Raw genomic sequence first — 9,894 nt, forward strand, 5'->3', positions numbered from 1 at the left:
TCCAAATCTTTTTAATTTCTTAGTGTCTTTGGTATTTGAGTGCATGTGTCAAACACCGTGTAAAAACTGTTTACAAGAAAATAACACACACTTCAATACACAATAAATTCTTCATGTTTAATACAATAAAAAGTTTACATAAGCATTCCTCTGTTTGTAGTTATTTAAACAAGGTATCGCCCCAAATTTAAAAAAAAAATAAAGAAAGAAGTGGGCCAGATTATATTTCTTATAAAATTCATTCATTCATTTTTCCAAAATCTTTGCAAATATATTCCTGAGGACAACAGCATTTAACACCGGAAAGCATTGAAAAAATTTTTACCCCTAAAGATATTTCTTTTTCCCTCCTTCAATTTCATTCCAAAACAAGTGGAGCAAACACTCCTTTCAGCACAGGTCGGGCACCACATCACTGATCAGAGATCCATGTGTCGAGAGGATTCAAGAGTTGTGGCTGCACTGGACAAGAACTGGGAATGCCAGTATTGATCACACTCCTGGCACTTAGATATATCATGTAAATGGTATTAAAATAATTAAAAATGACTGATAAAAATACAAAGTGTGAAGAAGGGGAAAGCATAACAATAAGTGAAATCTATTGTAGAACTTTTCCCGTAAAGCTACTGACGTGCAATCATGTGAAGAATGTAAAAACAATGCAGAAACAGAGTGTGTACTGCAGACATGTGGATTGTGTATGTTCAGACTTGTAACTGCCAGTAATAGCTGCCTCTGTGATTGACAGACTTTGGGACAACAACAAATTTTATTTCAGATCTAATAACTATCGGCAAATGTCATTTATGTGCTAAAAAAAAAAAATCTGATTTTTGAAAAAAAAATAAAAAATTTAACCATATAACTCAATAATAATATTAATTTACCAAATTGTGCACAATTAAATTCAAAGGGTGCACTCAGTGCTTAAAAATAATATATAAATAAATGTATTTTTTTATGATTTGGGTTTTTTAATCATTCTAAAGCAAAGCGCAATCTTTCAAGTAAAAATTGTAAGACACTGCTTGGAAACTTAACTACAGTTTAGTGTATGTTAAGACAATGTACAACACTAATATACAGTGAAATGATGTAGTATTTGTGCTTTGGGCTCCAGTTCAGCTTTACAATATATTTCCTAAATTTGTAACAGTTTTAGACATTCGTTAGTTATCTATCTGGTGTAAAAATCATACAGCATGTATTTTGTCACTTAGTGACGATATTAAAGAGGAATGTCTAACTTTGAATATAAGAAAAGGGAAATTCATGAAACTGACTTTTTACCCTGACTAATAAATAAGTGCATAATTTTGATCATATGCATGTACATTAGGTTCACTTATTTGGGCTTTGAGAACAAGCAAGTGAAGCCTTATTGTAAAACTGCAAATGATCCTTAATGTTTTTATGGGAGTGGACTATATACTATTCACTTGACCCAAAATCTCATAGAACTAATCACTACACAGCAAAAGATTCACACCTTCCTAGCCACTACGTAAAGTGTTTAACACGACATTTACCCACTTCATGGGACATTAAAGAACCTGAGGATGCCAGCATGCTGCTACCAACTTAAACTTGCTAGGAAGGCTGAGACACTGAGCCTTTGGCAAGAGCATCATGACATGTTTCTGCTCAGAGGAGTGTTGTCATTTTCTTCTATTTTTTTTTTTTTTGGACGACTGACAGCTGAAAACATGAAAACACAGATAGCTGAAAATGGTCTCATCCATTTTCCAGCTGCTTTTTTCACCCCCTTTAAACGACTCATTCCAGAGGGACCGTAATCAAGGCACTCTACTACAGTAATTAAAAGGTTTGGGATACCGTTTTTCAGTTTCCCCAATGCAGATTTTAATAAACTGACAAGTTTAGGTGAGGTGAAATCACATAAGATAAATCAAAATGACAAGATTAATCCATTCAAGCTTTTAAATCATTCAACTCTCACCTTGTTCCCAATTTATTTTACAGTATAATAGTGAGTACACTCACTGTTGGACAGGATAATGATCTGTTCTCGGAGAGACTCTCTCAATTCATTGAATATATTATGAATCCAATTCCAGGTAATGAACGGTAGAACAAGCTTTCAGCAGTCCCTTTCAACATCTGTTGCAAATGCCAGAAAATGGAGAGACACATATTCAGATATGATTCCCCAAACCCACAGAAACTGGCAGCGAATTTTCCGGGTCGGTAGAATAACATGGATATTTCACAACGCCTGTCGACAAAGATCGGATGAAATGTGACGCCATTATTCTGTAGAAGAGGAAGAACCTGAAGAAGAGAAAGAAGTTTCACCATCAACACATGAACGCGGAGTGCCACTGTAATCTTTTTTTTTTTTTTTTTTTCTCACAGAGTGCTCATTCTCGGGCCCAACTACACATGCAAAGTGTCGTCTGTGCTCCAACCGTGCAGTGTCCTGCCGGGCCTGAATCATCCCTGAATGCTTTGACCGCTTAGTCACTACCTGAAACAGTCGGTCCAGTCAGTCAATCAGTCAGTCTGCGGCATCGTGCAGTGCAGTCGGTTAGGTGGGCGGTCAGTTGAAATACAGTTCTTTTGTCAGCATAGAGACCACGCAGGGAATCTGCTTCTTCTCGCTGAAGCGCGGGTCCTCGGACCAGGACTCAAAGCTGGTGGCCACCATGTAGTTGACCCGTGTGAGGATCTGCATGATCTCCAGCTGCTTGCCAAACTCGTTGAGGACATTGCAGAGTGCCTGGACAAACCAGGATCCGCGTCCAGGGTTCCTCCATGAGTAATATCCTGGAAAATCATCATGAGTCAACAGAGAAACTGCGACCTTCAGTATGTGCCTGTGCACTGATGTATAATAGGCAGGCATTGCTACAGGTGCCCCCAAACATTGTCACTTTAGGTATTCGTTTAATTCAGCAATAAATAAAAAAACAGTTTCAAATTAGACTTTGAATTCAAAACTGTGGTTTACCTGGCACAGTGGAGTAGGCAAAGAGGAAGTCTGCCTCTACAGGGATCTTATGTCTTGGATTAGCATCTGTCTCCAAGGTGTCGTTTGGCGGACCCGAATCTGTCTGTATACCATCATCAAATTCAGAACCCCGACAAGCCTGGTGGAGTAAATGAAATGACATTTCATTGTGATCCTGAGTAGCTTTCTCAACGAAGACCTGGTGAAGCAATTAAAAATTAACTGTTTTTAAAAGCTGGGAGGAGCAACATTTTATAAAATAACTATCATTTGTCTGTGGGGAGAAATTGAAAACCATTCTAATCTGTTCTCAACAAATACCTTTATATCTAAACGTCTTCTTAAAAGACTTAAACCCTAAGTTGCCCATTTAGGTCAAAAGTGGTAAAACATTAGCACAAATCTATAACTGAAACAATATAACTGTCACACAAACAGATTTTTATCACACCATCGTTTACACATGGAAGTCTTACACACCTGGATGAAGAAGAGTTTTGGCTTCCCGACTAAGCTTTTGCACATGTCCCCCCTGAACAGCGAGGTCATGGTCTTGATGGGCATGGCTCCGTCTGTGCCGTAGATCATGCCCTCCTCACCATGGCTTAGCAGGATACAGGCGAAACACGAGCTGTCACTATGGTCTTCCTCCGAGGCTGACCCATACACACACAAACAAATACTGAACTCTTAGCTCAGCTCAGGCCTCATTAAACCGCTCTAATGAGTAATCTCACTGCTTTAATGCTCCAGTGTGGTGTTTATTAAGCCTTTAAAGCTTTTTTTTTTTTTTTTTTTTTAATGGATTTCTAGAGAATCTGAAATCCAGCACCTAAGTTCTAAAGTTAGTTCTGAGGGACAATATGAGGCATTCTGGTAAGAAAATTACAAAGAATGTACTCAAAAATCATACAGCATCTAGATAGCTTCCTTCGGGGAATGTTAAAGGGCCATAAACAACCTTAATTTGTGTTTATTATTGTATATTATATTACATCCATCCATTATCTATACACCGCTTAATCCTCACTAGGGTCGCGGGGGGGCTGGAGCCTATCCCAGCTATATTATATTACATTCACTTATTTAAATTTTAATTAGTTTAGTTTATTTAATAACTTTCTAATACAATATTAGATGTTTCCAGACTTGACATTTTATCCAGAGAATGCATTAGAGAAGAAGTTCTTGCAGTGTCAAAAAAAAGAATAAAAAACCTCATTAAATTTCAGAAAAGCTGCCTGAAAGCAAGTAGCAGCAGTAGAGAGAAAACGATGCTGTGAAGTTGACAGTTTCCAGCATCCCTCAGTATGTACAGAATGTTGGAGAAACACCTGTATCCCGTTAGATCTGATTACAATTTGATAAAATGCCATAAGACCCTACACATGTGTTTGTACAGTCTACAAATGTTTAAATCTTGACAGTGTAGCCTATTAAAATACTACACAGGAGACCTGTGATCTCTAATCATGGTTCAACCTCTATTTTTAATGAATTTCTATGTAAATCATTGTTGTATGAGTTAGCCACTGTATAGAAACTAGCTGAGCAGATGTATTCTTCTCAAACTGCCCAGAATAAATTGAGGATATGAATACATTCGAAGACAGTAGACTGAAATACAACACAATATCTTTCATTACTGATCCGCCAGATACTTAGCATGTCAGGGTTTCACATCTGTATAGATCCTCACATCCCTTACCAGAAGTTTCTGAGTTGTTAAATACTTACAGAACTGAATCAGTCCAATGAAAATATACATTTTAACAGCCTCTCTTACTGACAAAAACCACCATCAGCAACACATTTACTCTGTTAACAGAATAAATCTTTTGAAACAGACAGATCACATCAGAATTTCCTATTTAAAAAATGAGAAAACTTTCTGTGAAACATCACATTGTTGAGTCAACATTTAAACCAATCAGCTGCAAATCAGATAAGGGTCAGGTCTTTCCCGTCATACCCCTTCTACGACATCAGAGCAAGTTGTACTGGATTGTACAGAAATCCCCAGTGAACGACTCTGCATAGGCCTGAGTATATGAACTGAGAGGGTCATATGTTCTTATCTGATATGAAAATCTGATCAATGGCCCTGCAAGTGCAACTTTCGTGAGATTAATGCAATTTCTTTTAAGCACCAGCACCACCTGCTGTCTGACTGTTTTAAGAAACAATCACTATCAATGTGAGCTTATGCATGTATGTGACGCTGCAACTTAGTTCACCAGTTTACTAACAGCACATTGAGCTGATAACACTTACCTAAACCAACCTGTTAGCAAATTAAGAAAAAATCTGCCCTTAAAATATCTTAAAATACAAGAAGCTCTCTCTCACGAAATACCCACACTAGATGCTGTTCCAAATACTATGACTTCATTCTGTCATTTTGTTAGAATTCAACAGATTTTAAAAGGTCCCACATGCTAGAATAAGTGCACTAGCTAAGGAACTCAGTCTCCAATTAGGTACAAACCTTACCCACTATTAAAGAACGCAGTGTTTCATGAAGTTCCAGTATGAAAGAACAAGAAAAAAATGTGGAAAATTGGCTCAGACACCAAAACGAAACAACAGAGGGCAGCACTACTCACCCTCTTTGAGAAGACGCTCCATCTTCTCACATGTCTGATCATTGTAGATGCAAACATCGAAGCCCAGGCTCTTGAAGCATTTGAACAGCTCACCTGCATCTCGGTCTGTGCCATTGCGTACATTCATCCCTGTCAAGACAGTTTATTTAGAATACGCACTCTTTATGCAATAAAAACAAGTAAAATGAAAGAACGTTGTATTTGAAACGTGGCTACTATACCTGTCTTTTCATCAAAGTTTTTGTTGTTGATGATGATGCACTTTCCCACTCGCTGGTGGCTCATCTTATACTGGAATGTTGGTGAAACAATTCTGTAATGGCTTTCAGAAGAGTAGTCCTGCTCCCGCGTCTGGCCATCCTTATTTTTCTTACTAACAGAGTCAGAAAACAGAAATAGAACATAGACAGTTACCTCTTTAGCAGTTATTTACTATTGAGCTTAAGTACAAATCATTTTTAAGTTCACCTGCTACTTGTGTACAAAAAACAAACAAAAAAGAAAATCATGAACACAAGAATAACACATGCACAGGCCCTTTGACCACAAAAATTATTTTTAGCAAATGCGATGATAAGTTAGAAACTAATTTTGTCCATCTTCAATTAGGCCTATAAGCTTAGTTAAAACTTCCATAATGTTGACTCTTACCGTACACTGGAGCGTCTTGCAAATGAATCGTTTTCTAGAAAATATCCTTGACGCATTGCTATTTCAGGTCAAAATGTTTCTACACATAATGGTTAGTCCGCATAAGAAAATGTCAAGACTTCCAAAACAAGTAACACACATGAAACTGAAAACAATCTCAACCACTCACTCGGAAACCAAAGAATACATACATTGTCAAATAAGGCATTAATGTCACGGCCAAATTTGGTCGCAGTAATCCACCGTCGGGTTAAAGAAGAAACTAGAACATTTTCGCTTAGAGTAGATATTAAAAAAATCTGAACCGCATCAATGTAGATTGAGCGAGAGGAAATGTTCCACGAGTGTCAATTCTCACAGACCTGTCATATTTCCATTCTTTAAAAGATCCATCCAGATAACTAAGCCAATAGTGGCCCACTGGGGGCTCACAAAATCCACGCTGGTTCCAGAAGAGCCTAGTCATCAGGTTACTCAAGCACTGGAACAATACACAGCAATGCGCACCAGCAGGCTCATGCATGTACGCTCACAGGCAGTTCAGCCATATTCTAATAAACATGTGATCCAGAACTTTTTGAAGCCCCCCTCCCACTCCCAAACTGTCCCAACATGCTGTGCCAAACAATTGCATGAGGGTGGGCAAAGAGCTGCAGCCCTGTTTTGCTGTGGGCTGGGCACAGCAGAAAGAGGAGCAGGTACAGCAGGATGAATAGGAGGCCATTGTGTCTGTCTTACCTGGGTTCGTCATTAAGTGCTACGCCACTCTGCATCTGAAACGCCTTGGTTTTTGTCTCGTTTCTTTTTTTCCCCCAAAAAAAGCCAAGTTTCTCCACACCTGGTAGCTTAATTTTTGGTTGTGTGCTAGGATACTGACATGCTCTCTGTACTGGATGGAGACCTGACTGGGCCAGCGGGTGCTGAGGACGGGGGCGGCGCACTGTGAGCCCCCTGAGTCAGCAGCCTCGCCACCACACCAGTGCTTTCTAAAGGCCTATTCACACATGGCCCCTGTGCCTCGCTCCCTGCTGAGGTCAGACAGGGCAACAAGTTGCACCTATGCTGACAGGCACAGAATCCACCTATACCGACATACATGCTGCGAGGGCCTAGAAATCTAAACTTCCAAGGAAGACCCACAAGACATACAACTAAAAAAAAAAGTTAATTGCCAAGAAAATGTCCTCTTTGCCTTCACATACGACAAATAATTAATTAATTCTGAATTGCTTGTGTCTTGGTTCAGAGAGATTTAACCAAAAATGGTTCAACAAATAAAGATGACTATCATAATTATCTTCATATCATATACAAGACTTGTTAAAATGAAAAAGACATACCCAAGTAGTAAGGTGAAGTAGTTATCAGTTTAATCTTATTTCTTATGATGCTGCTCATTTGTGCTATCAGGTGACCATGAGTAAGTGACACATAACACTCGTACACTATATGTATAATAATTTCTCAAGATACTGTGCGATGTTTTATCTTGAAACAGTTCAGCTGTTTGTGGTGTTCAACAACTTTAAAGACCTTTCTATATGTTGGAAATCCAAAATCTGAGATGCTGTTTGGTGTTTTATGGCTATTAAAAACAGCTATCCACTGTTAACCTGATATTTGGGGGAAAAAATCTAAATGCTAGACAGAGCACAGAAGCTTTGTGTTTGATTACCTGTGTCTGGGAGAGACATCGTTAACAAAGGTTCAGACTGCCACCTTGTGAGTAAAACTGGAATAAACAGTCCCTTGTGTCAGCGATGGCAACTGTACATTTCCGAAAAACAAACGTAGCCCCAAGATACTGTAAAACCGCTCACACTGTATAATATAATGAATTCAAACATCCATGACTTTAGACTCTGCTGGAGTACAGTCTTATTTTGAGCAGCCACTTGAGGACTGACCCCAGTCCTAGAATTGAATTGAAGATTGTTTTCATGCTCCATTGCCCCATTACACTAATTAGGTTATCCAAAACTGTGTCGCAGTGTCAAATCAAGGTTATATATTTCACTTCTTTTCTTTAAGTTCGAATAATTGGGGAGCACAGCTACATGAAGGTATGGATTTTCAGACCTTACAGAAAGCACACAGTTGTGGATGATCTTATCTCCACAGTAACACTTTTACAATCACAGCTTCAGAAAATCCAACTCCTGCATGCTATCTAATTTGTAAAAATACAGTTATTTACAACATTTTGGTGCCTGACTTTTATCAGCCAAATGGTTTATTACAAAGAGAAACCTTAAATGTACACACAAATGCTCCATGGATTTCCAAAGGCTTGGATGCTGACAGTATTTATGTATAAATGTACTGCAGAGAATCATGAGTAAATTCATTATTGGGGTGTTTTATTATTGATGTTAACTTTTCCAATGAGCAATGTTAAATACTACCTGCTTAAGATGTGCAATTACGTCATTGCAATTGCTACTGGAAAGCTGGAACATCTATTTATAGGGACTCACGTAATGCAATGTTCATAGTCCTGACAAAGCAGATGTAAAGCTGATGATTACTGAAAATATAAGTATGCATTGTGAGACCTTGCTTAATTATTATAGATACTTCTATTTGTTCATCAATGCTATTTTTCACATATCCTGTACTTTATCTACATGTGGGCTCTGCAAGAACTGTGTAAAATGTTTACGTTTCAGGGGACTGCAGTTTGGCACTTTGGGGTTTTAAGTCTTCACATCAGTATTTTACAGATATAATGTGAACAAATATATAAAGTCACAAGGGGGAGGACATAATAATGAAAGTGAAAGCTCCAGTATAAAGCATGCAAATCATCATACATGGCTGAAGTGACTTAATTTTTTCAATGCACAGACAATGTGTGGTTCACACATGAATATATGTATAGAGTCCCATCTCCAGATGCACTTTAAAAGGCAGATCACCTTCCAAACAGTAGAAATCTTCCTCTGCGGTCAGGTTTGGCGTCCGGTTCGTCTACGATCAGCTTCCCTTCCTCACCTTCACCTCCGAGGTCAGTGGGCTCAGCAGGTTCACCAGCCATCTGTGGTCACCAGACAAACACAAACAGGTAGCATTTTATCTAGCGCTTTGCTAAACTTACTGCTTGAGGTGCCATATGTTTAAAAGCAGGTGAGCTTGCTTCGTTTTCTCCACTTTTAACACTGCTCATAGCTGCTCTAAAATTTAAAAGCAGTATTTTAAAACACATAAATACATTACAGCTCTCTAGCTAGCTTGGTTGTTAACTTGAAGGATGCTTTAAACAGCAGCTTAACATTTCTTTAATTACAATCTACCTGTTAGCTAAGAGTACGACTAGCTTAAACCCAGAAAATTCGTTTAAAAGTAAGATCAAAACTAGTTTCAGCTTAGTAGCGGAAACGTTAGCGGGAACTTACACTCAGTCATTCGTGTGATGTAATAATTCAGCTTAATTGTTGCACTGAAGTTGACCTTCAGTTGTTTATTCTCTAAAAACTTTCGTCGACTTTCAGTTCCTGAGACAAAAGTTGACAAAGTGGAAGTAGGTTGAGTTTGAGGTCTCCGTCGTGCGTCATTACGTCAGAGCCCTGCGTCGCACCAGGATGCCAGGTTTGATGACGCAAACGTCTGGCCATAACACAGCTTTAACTGGAGTTGGAAAATAAAAGTGTAAAAATTAGCATA

At 38.5% G+C, this 9,894-nt stretch overlaps 1 protein-coding gene across 4 annotated transcripts; it reads right to left on the minus strand.

Moving 5' to 3' along the window:
• Positions 1 to 98: 98 nt before the first annotated feature.
• Positions 99 to 9,786, minus strand: casp7 (caspase 7, apoptosis-related cysteine peptidase). Of its 4 annotated transcripts, XM_023268294.3 has the most exons (7): positions 9,627 to 9,786; positions 9,150 to 9,268; positions 5,802 to 5,953; positions 5,581 to 5,709; positions 3,455 to 3,630; positions 2,975 to 3,113; positions 99 to 2,790 (listed from the first exon to the last, which is right to left on the minus strand). In XM_023268294.3, exons 2-7 carry the CDS (start codon positions 9,266 to 9,268, stop codon positions 2,564 to 2,566), a joined length of 942 nt encoding a protein of 313 aa, XP_023124062.1. In that variant the 5' UTR covers positions 9,627 to 9,786; the 3' UTR covers positions 99 to 2,563. The 4 variants fall into 4 exon arrangements, with proteins under 4 accessions (XP_023124062.1, XP_035803155.1, XP_035803154.1 ...); XM_035947262.2 differs by lacking the exons at positions 9,150 to 9,268; positions 9,627 to 9,786 and adding an exon at positions 6,970 to 7,508; XM_035947261.2 differs by lacking the exons at positions 9,150 to 9,268; positions 9,627 to 9,786 and adding an exon at positions 6,594 to 6,861.
• Positions 9,787 to 9,894: the final 108 nt, after the last annotated feature.

Source organism: Amphiprion ocellaris, chromosome 18, assembly GCF_022539595.1.
Source record: "Amphiprion ocellaris isolate individual 3 ecotype Okinawa chromosome 18, ASM2253959v1, whole genome shotgun sequence".
In the NCBI taxonomy this organism is placed as follows: domain Eukaryota; kingdom Metazoa; phylum Chordata; class Actinopteri; family Pomacentridae; genus Amphiprion; species Amphiprion ocellaris.